The sequence below is a fragment of the Homalodisca vitripennis genome, chromosome 5, assembly GCF_021130785.1.
Source record: "Homalodisca vitripennis isolate AUS2020 chromosome 5, UT_GWSS_2.1, whole genome shotgun sequence".
Taxonomy (NCBI): domain Eukaryota; kingdom Metazoa; phylum Arthropoda; class Insecta; order Hemiptera; family Cicadellidae; genus Homalodisca; species Homalodisca vitripennis.
In genome coordinates, this window is record NC_060211.1 from 151,506,548 (window position 1) to 151,520,983 (window position 14,436).

General features: G+C 33.2%; 1 protein-coding gene across 2 annotated transcripts in view; it reads right to left on the reverse strand.

The window, feature by feature from the left end:
- Positions 1-14,436, reverse strand: part of LOC124363018 (scoloptoxin SSD14-like) — a 30,635-nt gene that overhangs the window by 7,552 nt on the left and 8,647 nt on the right. For both annotated transcript variants that reach the window (XM_046818076.1, XM_046818077.1), the window contains exons 2-7: positions 10,991-11,034; positions 9,053-9,265; positions 8,141-8,361; positions 5,797-5,989; positions 4,710-4,916; positions 2,763-3,006 (exon numbers count right to left, since the gene is read on the reverse strand). In XM_046818076.1, the coding sequence (XP_046674032.1) occupies positions 2,763-3,006; positions 4,710-4,916; positions 5,797-5,989; positions 8,141-8,361; positions 9,053-9,265; positions 10,991-11,013 (1,101 nt within the window). In that variant the 5' untranslated portion in view covers positions 11,014-11,034. The remainder of the gene's footprint in view (positions 1-2,762; positions 3,007-4,709; positions 4,917-5,796; positions 5,990-8,140; positions 8,362-9,052; positions 9,266-10,990; positions 11,035-14,436) is intronic.

A 14,436-nucleotide genomic window follows, 5' to 3' on the forward strand; every position in this document is an offset into this window, starting at 1 on the left:
ATTCGATTATGGTTTCGGTGTATGGGGCGATGGCGGTGATAAATCTTGCACATGCTCAACACACCGACATGTAAAGACTTATTTAAAAACTTCACTGATTAGTCAGTATCGCTCAGCCGTAAATAACATTAGGGAGGGGGTGAAAATTTTCACAGTGGGTTAGTTATCAGTGGGTTGTAATTGGCTGAATGAAGTGAAGCATAGTACACCACATGCAGAGAAGGCGTTAAATGTGTTTCTGCCTTTAAACAATTTAGAGGTAGTATTTTCTCTTTGGTTTTTACTAATTTTGCACATTCCCCTCATGTTTAAATACAAATCAAAGATGCGAAGAAAGATGCTTTTGTCGGCGATCATCCCCTGCATGGATCTAAAATGGGAACGGAAGTAATGGCTAATATTGTGTGAAAATTTTCGTAGTTCAATTTGGACTCAATAAACTGTAACTACTATCTTTCACAAATATTATTTTAGGATCTTTGTAATTGAAGGGTTCATTATAACAAATCCCCCCTTTTGCTGTTCACGATTTTGCACACTTTTTTTGCAGTATAGCAGGGTTCACAGTTTTGAAATAAATCACGATACTATGGCATACTTAACATATATTTTACATATTATTACTCACACATATTATTACTTACCTATTATTATTACTCAGCTGCTCACAGAGTAGCAACATTCAGGAAGGATCGAAACCCTCCACTTATTGTCCAGTTCGTCAGCAGATTGACTCGAGACAACATTATTTGCAAGTTCATGGAGAAGAAAAAGATGACAGCTCAATGTGTCAACGCGTCCTTTCCAAAAGACAGTATGTACGTAAACGAGCATCTGTCTCCGGATAGTAATGTATTCCTGTCAAACTTAAAAGCTAAGTGTAAAAATATAGGATATACCTATGCCTGGTGTAGGGACGGCAAATTCTTTGTGCGTAGTGCCAAGGTGAGAAGTGTAAAAAAGTTGACAGTTATGATAAACTAAACAAGCTTCAGTAGATCTGTCTTTATTTTACTTTAAATTTTTAAACTAGAATTTCCTTAACTTCCAATAGGCTATGTCAAATATTGTAAACTTAGATAATAATTAGATCTATAATTTTTTCGATCCCTAAAATAACACTGATAATATGCATTTCATTCATATCAATATAAGAAGCATGCGGAAAAAGTTTTGATAGATTTATTGCGAAATAAATAACATAAATGGGGAGATACGTGTTGTTATAATTACCGAAATTTAGATAAGTTCTAACGAAATTAATTTATATAATATACTAGGATATAAGTTGTTTGTTCAGTGCAATTATACAAACAGATCTGGTGATGTTATCTGTTATGTAGACAATAGTATAGATTGTAATATATTAGAATATATATGACTTCAGGCGGTGTCTTATTGTCGAACATAACAATCAACAAACGCTATTTTATTTGTATAGCTTCCAATACACTTCAGAAAATTTGTTTATTAGTGATTAAGCTGGAATACTTAAAATATATGCTTAGTAATGTGGTATATATCGAGGACATAAATCTGAATATTCTTGACAGTAAACCAGTTGTGAATGGTTATCTAAACCTACTTAATAATCATGGTTTCATGTCATTAATACACACCCCTACTAGAATTACTGATACTTCTAAAACTTGTATGGATCACATTTTTATTATAAGCAGTAATAACAATTCCTTTAAAAGTGCAGTTTTTGATCATGGTATTACATCCCATTTTATTTTCGGACATGTTTACAACCAATCACTTAATGTAAATACTTGAACTAACAAGTCGAATAATGATAATCTTCAAGTTGATTATAATTTATTTGAAGAGAAATTGAAAGTCGTTAATTGGGACATAGTATACAATGAAGCTTTACAAGATTATTACACAAAGATTGCATGACACAGTATTTAAAAATTATTTCTACCGTAAGTTTTGTACCGATTTAAATCAAGAAATTGCTTTTGCAAAACAACGAATATTTTTCTAAATTTGTATTAGACTGTAACGAAGACTTGGTGTGTAGAAATTTATTATTTATACTCTGCTATTAAACACAAAATATTTACAAATAATTTGAATGCATCATTTTGCAATACATCTCTGAATGGATCTAATGTATGGACTACTTGGACATTTTGCATAAAACTGAATAAATTAGCATTGAAAAATATTAAAATTAGTTCTACGAAGTTGGATATTCAACCATGAAATTTTACGCTGTTATTCAAGCCTACCACACAGTAAGGTGACACAGTTACTCTTTTGTCTGTCGAAGGGATGGTAAAATTTCATTTTTAATGGTTGTCTGTCCGTCTGACCACTAAACATTTCAGGAAATAAATGAGCTAGAGTTTAATTTTGCATGTAACCTCAGCGAAACCTTTTACGCGATTTCAATTAAAGTCGTGTGTCTTGTATATCCATAAGGTATAGTTCGTACATTGCTCATCCGTATTGTTACGCTCTTGTACATGGCTTCAGACATTGTATGTATGTGGATAGGTTTGTTGCAATACGTGTTTAGGTATATATTTATATGTGTTTCAGTGTACTATTTTTGGGAAAATAAACTATTTTCATTCCTTCATTCATTCATTCCTCCTAGGGTCCACTGGGGCTAGCAAAATGACTGGATCATCTCATTTAAATTCATTAAAACTGATTTCTTCAACATATTTTGACATGTTTCAGCTTAAGTATTATAGCTACTTCTACATCAGCTAAGTAATTAAACAATTCGTCTTTGTGGTACTTACGCTGTCCAGAAGAGTCTTATTCACGAAGTACGGGTCACCGAGATCTGTGCGGCGACCATAGGCGTGCTTGAATGTCTCTATCATGAGCTGAGATCGCTCCAGGTCCGAGTCTCCGAGCTGGACGAAGTTGTCCAGCAAGCGTAACATGAAGGCTACCAGGACTCCGGAGCCAGGGAGGGGTGCAGTGTAGAGAGTCAGGTTCCCGCTGAGGGAGGCGTTGATAGGAGGGTCCTTTGTTCGCACCCTGTACATATCATTTTTGTTACGCCATTTGTTGAGGCTCAGACACTCTACGATAAGAACAATGCAGTCATCTAGATGTTATTACAGTTTTCAAAACTTTTTCTCGTTCACTCTGGAAGGATTGCTCTTCTCAACCTATATAAATAAAAAATAATTATACATATACATATATATATATATATATATCGTTTTGAAATGCACACCATAATTGTCCTATAAATTATAACTTAGTTATAACTTAAATAGTGAGAGGTAAACCTAAATAGCTTATTCCTCTTCTCGATTCAACACAATCAAAATAAATTATAAAATTGTTTCGGCCTAAAAGGAATTTACCATTTACAGCCAAATCCCAATAAAAATACTAATCTAATAAATTAAAGAAATTTTGAAATCGCACATCAATTAATTTTAAAATAAAAGCAACCAGATGGGTTGAACCTAAGATGATTAATTTATTTTGTTTCTTATAAAGATTTTTAGTTATATATAAACATTTACAACCATTCAACATACAGGTGATTGGAATCTTGTTGTTTATGGTATTTATTTGTTAAAATTCTATATTGGTTATGTTTTTAATTCTTGTTTGCGTTCTGTTTATGTTTTATTAATTCAGTACGTTTCTGATGAAGGCTTCTGAGAACTCCAAAATTAAAACATGAGCACTGGATTTTCTGTTTTTATTTAAGCTTTAAACTTCTCTGAAGAGTATTAAAGCCGATTGTTATTACAGAAGATATATATGTGTGTGTGTGTGTGTGTGTGTGTGTGTGTGTGTGTGTGTGTGTGTGTGTGTGTGTGTGTGTGTGTGTGTGTGTGTGTGTGTGTGTGTGTGTGTGTGTGTGTGTGTGTGTGTGTGTGTGTGTGTGTGTGTGTGTGTGTGTGTGTGTGTGTGTGTGTGTGTGTGTGTGTGTGTGTGTGTGTGTGTGTGTGTGTGTGTGTGTGTGTGTGTGTGTGTGTGTGTGTGTGTGTGTGTGTGTGTGTGTGTGTGTGTGTGTGTGTGTGTGTGTGTGTGTGTGTGTGTGTGTGTGTGTGTGTGTGTGTGTGTGTGTGTGTGTGTGTGTGTGTGTGTGTGTGTGTGTGTGTGTGTGTGTAGAAAAAGGCCAACATATTAATATAAATTAATGATAATCATATATATACACACACATTTTACGAATTCTCATGCTCTACGTATGCACCACTATCACAGCGGCTTATTAAAACAAAACACGGGCTGTCTCGTACTTTCAAAACAAAGTAATTATATGTCTTCTTTACTTGCTTATTCATATTAATACTACTTGAACCATTTGTTATTTTTGAGTATTAACTCTGCATTAAATCCTTTAAAACGTGTTTCCAGTGAGAACATAACATGTATCAAAAAAGAGGGTGGCGCAAAATATTCTAGAGTCAACATTATTTTGTTTTGTAACGAATAGGATGGCACATATTTATTTTTTTATTATTAGGCCTAACCAAAGATTTGCTTTGAATTAAAGACTTTTTAATAGCCATAATATGAAAGTAAAATATAATTAAAAATACATTTGACTCTAGCTATACATGTTGTCACCAAACAAGTTTTCTAAATTAAAAACTATTGGTTTACTCACTACGACATTTACTTACAGCAAATTTACTGATGTATCTTTGCTATTTTGGACACAACAAAGTATATGGTATGACACTGAATCTTAGGTATATACAATGACTTACGCGTAGTTATTCATGTCCTGCTCGGTGATGATGCCGCCCTCCGCCTGGATATCCTTCACGAACTGTTTGGTCAGACTGCCGTTGTACAACTCATCTGCCTTCTTGGGACTGTTTGCTATCACACTGAGAGTCTGTGCTAGGAGTGGCAGCTTGATCTTGTCTCCCTCCTTGGGTAGCCGGCCTCCCGTAGAGTTCAACAAAACCGCCCTTGAAGGTTTATTTTTCATTAGACAAAATAGATGGCTAATTTCTTCAGCGTATGTGTACTATTTTCTTCGTCATATATTTAAAAAATATATCAAAGCAATCAAATTAAATATCTTATTTTTCCAGATGATCATAAAATGTAAAGCAATCGTCAAAGTACTATTTGAAATTTAGAAATCCACACTACATCGAAACCCTAGTCAACCATACAGTACTCTCATTTATACCAAATTCTTTCTTCCCAATTGTTCCATTTCCAGTACCAGCTGTTAGTATACTGATTGACAGTCACCCAGTTGGATGCCGTAAACTCGTTAGCACTATAAAACTCTTGGGATGTGAAAAACGTTTCAAGCGCACAATGCGTGGAGGCATTTTAACTGATTCTGGCAACTTGTTGAAAGAACGAACTCCTTCCTCTGCCTCTTATTTCATACACATGAATGTCCCGACCACTTGTCATGGTGCATTTTGATACGCAAAATAAATATGTCTCTCAAATTTAAAGGCTTGGAAGAGCGGACAGTTGCATTTTTTTAATGTCAGATGTGGGATTATGCTAATTGTCTTTGCAATTTAACGCATTGAGGAACTGGCTATTTACGCTTTAGTTTCAGAGGCAGGGTGATACATCAGTATGAGATTGGGATCAGTGGCAGTCTTCGTCACTGCTTGAAATACTATGCAAACAACAAAATTGAAATACTAATATGGAACTAATTATTGAATAACTTTCCGTGATTTATCCAAGAGATGGCAAAAAGAATTTAATTATTTGTCCTTTGATAAAGAGATGTGATTACTTCTCAAAATATGTTTCCTCAATTCTAATCCATAACAGATATTTATAACAGCAGCAATAAACTCTAAAAAAACTTACGACGCGGAGGGGCTGGCTCGTATCTTATCCTCTGTAAGCTGGAACTGGAAGGCCAAACTTTTGCTGACTGGGACGCCTGTCTGGCACAGTTGGATTGTTGGTTCAAAGAGTCTACTCCAGGCAAGTTTACCGAACATTCCGTGGGCTTCTTGGTACCCCTTTAACTCCCCTGGGATCCCTGCTGCCAAGGGTCCTGGTAAAAAGGTGAAAGTGTACAAACCAGAAAAAAAAGTTTGCATGCTAACGTGAAAACAAGGAAAAATTTCCATTCGGATATTAATCATTTAGACCTATCAGATATAAGAGCGATAGTGTTATTGATACTCTAATCCTTCGCTTTATTTTAAATCTTGTATTCCAAGGTGGTATCTTACAACATTTATTACAACATTAAATAGCTCAATCCACGTTTAAGATCATAGTTTGTAAAAAGATATATGACTTATTTACATTAAAACATTAAACCAATATTTAACACTTTTATTATTTTGTGAGGCCTTTCGATATCAAAGATATCTTCTTCAGACACATCACAAAAGTAAATACAAAAAGTGATGTGTCTGAAGAAGATATCTTTGATATCGAAAGGCCTCACAAAATAATAAAAGTGTTAAATATTGGTTTAATTTTTTAATGTAAATAAGTTATCAGTACCAATATAAGCTCCATCTACAACAAAAAGATATATGCTAGATCAGAAAAAATATAAGCTTATTCTCAAAAAGCAATACAGCGCTCCATCGCAGCATCGGCTGGGAGTGCCGATGGCTGAGCGGTCTAAGTCGTTGGACTTTGGGTCTGAGTTAGAGATAGCGCACGTTCAAATCCTGTCTATGACCGTTGCACTTTTTATCAGTACCATCAACCTTGTACTGTATCGACTCTCCTCCTTATTCAGTTTGATAAGATCCCCGCACGGGCCAGTGGCCCATGAGGACGGACAGAATAAGGCTTAAAAGGGGATCGGTCTCTCCTTTTATTAAAAAAAATAAAATAAATAAAAGTAGGAGTACGCCACACCGCGTGTCGTACTCAAGGCTTTGCTGAGGTTCCAAGCAAAGTTCTACCAAGTCTTATTGCTCATTCCATGTTCGAGATGTCTTGCGACAGACAGGCAATACAACAGAGAAATTCAACTTAATCATAAGAACACACACTAAGACTGACAAATTAGAATTTTCCAGCTCTTCAAGGAATAGTCTTCGTTTAAGTTCAGTTAATAAAATATTAACGCAATCTTTGTAGAATGTAACTAAATAAAGCTATCACCAAACCAGTTTGAAGAAGTATCTCTTCTTCAATTAATTAATATGTGTGAATGATTATAAATAAATGCAATCAAAATAGCTTGCGTAAAAAATACTTCATACCAAACGTAAAAAATATGGCAACTCTAACAAACGGAACAGATGAATTTAATGGCATATTTTCATCCCACTTCAATTCATTCAGAAACCTCTAAAAATAGTCACTAAGCTTTAACGAACGTGAGGCTGGAGAAATTTCGAACATGGGGCATTTCTGTCCTGTATATCTGTTTGCACGATATCTCGGAAACGAATTGACCTATAAACTTGAATTGTGCTTGACGCTTCATTTATATACGAGGATCACTGAGTTCGATAATGGCGCATGCTACTCGTTGGGGTTTGGCTGAGCATTAGCGAACATTTTTAATTGCTCCTATGAATAACTGTGATGGTAACGAGATAATATTATCATATAAAACTCAATACACACTGAAGACTTTCAAATATACGAGTATGACCTATAAACACTCGTAGCCTAGCTATCCGTACACAACCATACCTTTATTATCATTTGATGGATAGATTAAAATTATTTAATCACTTGTACTAAACCCAAATTAATAAAATGTGAATTTATTATTTGGTAAGATATGTCAAGAAACATATCATATCTAGACTTTAAATTGTACAATATTTCTACAGGAGTTTGAGTTTTATGGTTCGTCATTTTAATGGTTTGTGTTTTTATGGTTTCCCGTCAGTCTATCTGTCCTTAGGACATCCATAAAATAAAGTAAGGTTTTAAATGCAACTGCAATAGTAAAAAGAAACATTTTTAAATGTAATTTTTAACTTAATGTTGAAATTTGGAGTTTTTTATTAAATCCATCGGTTATAATTTTATTGACATGTTAATAAAACTAATTCAAAGAAAAAAAAGGTTGACGGGGAAAGAGAAGGAGTTAATTAAATATATTGCCATAAAACTAATTTTTAGTCACTATTCATCTAGTTAAAAATGTATGACTGACGGCGGACAAGTCAGAATTTTAATTTCAGATTTAAAAACATTCTTATGGCACCAGCAGACTTACCAAATGTGGAGAGTGAAGGATCGGCTACGTACATGTCCACAGTGGCATTTGCTGGGGCAGTCTCACGGGCCACGATGGAATAGGCCTGCTTTTTAGTGCGGTTATAGAAGGTCATGATGAACCCTCCTCCAACTCCCATCGCCTCCATCACACAAACACCGTCACACAACAGTACAGCTATGGCCGCGTCCACAGCACTGCCTCCTTCTTCCAGCATCTGCCTACAACAATCCATCCTCAGTCCTGTGCATGCTACGAATGTCGCTGCCGAGGCAGTCTCACGAAACACATAGGAATAGGCTTGTTTCTTAGTGCTGTTATAGAAGGTCATGATGAACCCTCCTCCAACTCCCATTGCCTCCATCACACCACAGAACTGATATGACCGCACCCACTCTGCTACCTTCAGCTTCTCCCTACTACAGACCATCCTCTGTTCTGTATACAAAGAAAAATTAAGAATGGACGCTGCAGAGGCAGTTTCATGTGTTGATCGCATAGGTTTTAGATGGCCAGATTAACCCTCCAATGAATCCTCATCCACTCAAAACTCTACTACTCCATAAACTGTTACGCAATGGAGTAATCATTGATTCATCATCCATCAGTAGTCTCTTGGTCTCATCATCTGTATCAAATGTTTTATTCTTTTTTCAATACTTACAATAATAAAATTACTTCATTTGAATCATGAATGGCTTTAAACAAAAGTCTAAGATAACAAGAGTAATTTACAAGTTTTTATAAATATTTAATTGTATTCAATAAATGTAACTGAAATTTTTTTCTCAGTTTACAATAATATTATTACGATTCTTTTTATATTTCTAATCAAAATGCTTTGGATTTTTTGAAATATTAACTCAGTTTTCTGAATTATCGACAGAAAATATGAGAGAGTTCCTGACTGACCTGCCAAAGGCAGCACAAGGTGCTCCTGAACTGACAACTGCCGCCTTGGAATAGATGCCGAAGGTGCTGTTGGAGGGAAGAGGTGGCTGCGTCACATCCGGCGGATCCAGTTGTGAGCTGACATCCGGTGACATCAACCTGAAGTATATCCAAAGACCGGCGATATCCGCAAGTATGATGACCACCACGAACACGACATACTTCAAAGTCTTCCTTCAGAGTCAAATTAAATAAACATTAAAGAGAAACAAGATTACCAATATTTGCAGTAACTCTAAGCTTAAAAAGGTCTTCTGAATAAAGTGCTATATAGAACTGTTTTAATATAAATGGTTTTAAAAACCATCTTATCTGGTATTATGCTCAACTTAACGATGTTTAACGTCCGTTGTATGCTCGTTTTATAAAGTTTTACATTCAAATAGAATCGAAACATCCTGTTTCAGGTTTTAATACATACAGAAGGTAAGTGTCTTTAATCCCGTTATCCTTTCAGGAATAAACTTCATTCTTCATAATTTTCACACTTATTTAGTGCATGGAGGAGTAGGCCAGAGTCGGGGGGTTACTCTTTAAGTGTTGACCCCTAACGGTTTATTGATCAATATTATAGCTACGTGGCTACCAGAAGAGTCCGTTAGGAAACGAGAGTATGTCCAGCATAACATGACAATGCGATTTACATATTTTGTCATTAGGATTTAATGGAGAGAATGGTGCGTATGATGATGTGTACGAGTGTTTCAAACAAAATAGGATATTTTAGAGCAACTGAGTTCCAGAAACAGACTATAAACCACCGAAAAAGCATAGATTTATAAATATGTAAAAAGAACGAACTATGCTGCGTGCATTTCTCCTCAAAGTATGTGATTATTTCTGGAACTTTCACGTGACCCGCCACCAGTTTCATTCTTTATTTTTTACGCGGTACTACTAGTCAAATATGAGAAACTGTTACTTGAGCATAATTAAGACTAAATGGTAACATTTAAACGTCCAGTTTTCATATATATTTAAAACTTAACTGATAACTTATGCACCCGCAACCAGTACAATCTATTTTATCAGTTTGATTATAGTAAAGTGTCATGATGTTCAGTGTATAGTAACTGAAAATCATTATTAGATTTGTTAGAGTAATGTGATAACACAATAATATGATATTTATATACCTTTTGTACATATATAAAAAGGATTTAGATCATTCAAATTTATTGGTCATATACAATTTATATTTTTCAATTGAAGTCGTTAAATTAATATCCTAATTATTTCAATGTTTTCAATTGCGAGTGTTTATTGAGAAAAATACTAAACAACTAGTTCATAAAACTCTCCACTAACAATAGCGAATTTAAATGTCATAAAGATATCATTAATAAAGTACAATGAGTAGTTTGTTCTAGTGTTTGATTTAATAAAAAATTAAATCTATGTTTAAAATGTTTTGAATATAAGCTAATATTATTGGAAGGGGTTTCGTGACTTTCGGGAGTTCATGGATGCTTGTTCATTCATATCGCTTTAGAACTTTGGCCATGTTTTATTCTCAGTGATTCCCGAAATTCAAAATTTTTCTCTAGGCCCAGTATTACAAGATCACTCAGCGACCTTTGGCTACAAGGCATATCGTACTCAGCATATCGTACTCAGCAACACCACTGTCACAGTGAGTTTTTGAAATTGTTTTCTAAATTGATGCATTAGTGCCTGTTTTAGAGGTAGAAACATCAATTCTAAGTTAATTTTTATATTAGCATGTTTCACCACTGAGAGCTTAAACTACTGTTTTGTATTTGTCAAATTTTGAAATCCAATAGTAACTTTGTCGTTTATTAGGATGAAAGTAAACAATAACAGTCCAATTTTTAAATTATTTTAAAAAATGTATAAAAAGTATGAAAGTTTATTGGTTACAAGTTTTGTCTTATTTACCCCGCCAGCAGGTTAAACGTCATCTCTGTGTTGTAGACAAAATCCTGAAACAAAGAATGAATAAGATAATTATTTAAATAATAAAACTTTAGTCCTAAAATTATTAAGACAAGCCTTAAATTAGAATATGATATATTATACCATACCTGTAAGGTTTAAGCTTTATAAGCCATATTTTTTAGATTTTAAACTTTTGTTCCGTAGAACCGTTGTTGTCAATACGTAAAGTTTACGCAAAGTCTAGACTGAAGACGTAAAGGGTAATAATGAATATAAAATCTAAATATTTAAATAATAAGCTCAATAAGTTTTTGTTTTTTCGGTTTTAGAATATTTTGCATTTTACTCATATCTAAAAAATTATGAAGTAGTGGCCTTACGATTTTTTTAATGCCTAGTATAGTATAGTGACTTTTGTAAGCAGCACCGTATTACGGTCAGACAATGAGGATTGTCACGTACCAAATTTAGTGTACATACGTTTCACTCAAACATTTTTTAAATACAACTTTAATAATACTTAAAGTAGTTGGAAATAAATTTACGTTTATCATTTACAAATTTGAGATGGGAGGTTATTTTACTTTTATTATGTATGTATTTACTTCAAACATAATATAAACGTTCCATCAAAACTATTGAAACATACATTATGATTTATAACAATATAATTAAAATATTAAATAAGTTATTGTTCTAAACTAGTAGTGCTCAATCTGCTTTATAAAGTTCACTAATAGATTGCAGCGAGTGATTGTACTAGATTAGTCCAACATACAACTAAACTTTACTAAGAGCAAAGTTTAGAGCTATATCAACTGTTTTAAACAAACCTTTGTGTTTATTATCATATTATCATCATATTAATCAACATTGTTGTTCATCCACATATAAGTTTAATAACATATTTAATAGGAAAGGTAAACTATTTCCATTGTGCGAAATTTCATTACAGTATAAACGGTGATCGTTGGAAATCCTCCCTTCATTGCTTTGATTAAAAATCCATTAAGTCTATGTGCAATAACTTAGTTCTTTCGTCTTTTCGGGTATAGGAAGGAACATTCTGAAAAGGCACAGAAGGAGTTAAAGGAATGATTTATTAGAAGTCATGGTAACCTGTACTTTTATATGATTCCTCTTGAAGTATGATATGTATTCCATAACATGAATCAACAATTTTCTTCATATCAAGTCTGAAAATAAAATAAAGAGACTTACTTTCGTAGACCTATATTTTTAGTTTGATAAAACTTTATCTAATTTTTTTTAAAGTAACATCTTTGGCATATTTTCCTGTCCATACAAATCCGTTTAAAGCCTGTAGTCACCAACTACCGTTTCTTGTTTGAAAATGTTAACATTTAACACTTAATTTTACATTTGGAAGAAAAACGTCTTGTGGAGCTGTCAGGAAAACAAAAGGACTAAGATAAAACTGAGGTCTCGTAAGAGTATATCTTATATGACGTTCGAGTGCCATATAAGCTTCTTTCAGTAGAATCGCAATGACATTATCAATTAGCGATTTTTTCTTTAGTAATCTAATCACATTTTATCTTCATAATATGTTCGACCTAGCTCAACAAGGCAGGAGCACGCTACACCACGTAACAGACTTCATTGAGGCTGCATTTAAAATTTCAAATCTTTATCTCAAGTCACTCTCAAGATATCCTGCGGACAGTTAGACAGACAAAAATCATACATAAAATAAGTTTACCCACAATTTTACGCATCACAGAACTCTTTCTTGTAGAAGAAACGACGTTTCATGGTAAATTTCAAGTCTCCATATTAAATTGTTCTCGACATATCTTGCCAACAGATATATTCAAAATTTTTTTCATTACATTTTTTTCATTAAAGTGGTTAAATAATAAAATTCTACATAGTAAAATAAATAAAATATTGGTGTTGTATATAATGGCATAGTTATGCTATATGCGTTAATATGGCACATGTTTGAATCTCGTATGTGTGTATTGAGTTTTTTACTAAGTAAATATTTATTCATCTTTATCTTGTTAACATCATGGTTACCCATCAACGAATAAGACCAATGTAAAAATAGTCGCTAACGCTCAGCCAAATCCCATGTAGTGACAAGCTTCATCGTTAAACCCAGTGTTCTCATATAGAAAAAAAGACATGCACAATTTCTACAGAAATGAAACTTTTCCAGCTCCACGTACGATAGGCTTCGCTAAAACTCACACATTCGCTAAAATTTATATTTTTATTTTATACCCTTATACTTTCTTTCAAATTTTCTGTTTTATTTTTCCTTATAAGGCAATAAAATAATTTCCTTATCAGGACACTGTTTTGGAATTTACGCTAACGATGGCCGAAATATGATAAAGAATGAGTTACAGAAAAAAATTAAGTTGGCATAATTTAGCTTGTGAATCGTAATTAACATCGTAATTTATGTGGATTTAATTTATTGTAAAATTTATATATGAAGGAACAAAACTATCTTTAAATAAATTTTGTCAAAATACACATTTTTTTCATAAAAGATCATTTTTCCTTAAATGGTAAATGGTTTGGATAACATTTTATTCATTCAAATTATTTAGGAATTTAATATCTTTTTAGCGTAATTTACATAGTGGCAAAGGTTTTTTTTTTCTGGAATGTAATTTAAAAGAAAATAGCTTTGCAATATTTCGTATTAGAAACAGATGTTTTAGCTTATCACTAACTCAGCATAGGTGGTACATGATAGAGGTAAGTCTGTTCTCCTGTAAGTGTAACAGTGCTTTTAGTGATGTTGCTATATTCTGTGTTTTAGGATCAATTTTAAAACTGTTATTAACATGGTGAGTTCTTATACTCATTTTCTCACTGTTAAGTTGTATCAAAAAAAATTATGGTTGCCTGTAAAGTCGGTTTTACGGGCGAAGATTTTACGTGACAACGTCTTTTTCTCGGTAGAATATTTATTGATATGAATATTATTAAATTGCACAATAGGAACAAGGAATTGAATGAAAATAAGAATTGCACAAATTTTAACTATAGAAATATATTTTGTTTACTAAAACATTGTACATAATTTGAAATTAATTAAAATTTGTTATTGTAAATGGTAAAGTTGAATAAAACATTTACTAAAATTGGAATTTGAAATTCTTGCTAAACACAGTTAAATTCTAACTTCGCGCGTGGTGATTGGTCGGTTTAGTTCGTTTGTTTGGTCGCACTGTTATGACAGGTTAGAGGTTATAATTTGTTATTTTAAATGTTTGACTAGCAATACGCGCTGTTTCTTCTCAATCGACTGAATTACGATTGATTGCAGAGTGATTTAAACTAATAATTTACTTAACACTATCAACATTTGTCAATAGTATGACATAACCTATAAACTCAGTTTCTCAACTTTTGTGTCAATCTAACAATTAATCAATCAATCATAGTTTACGATTATGAAATAT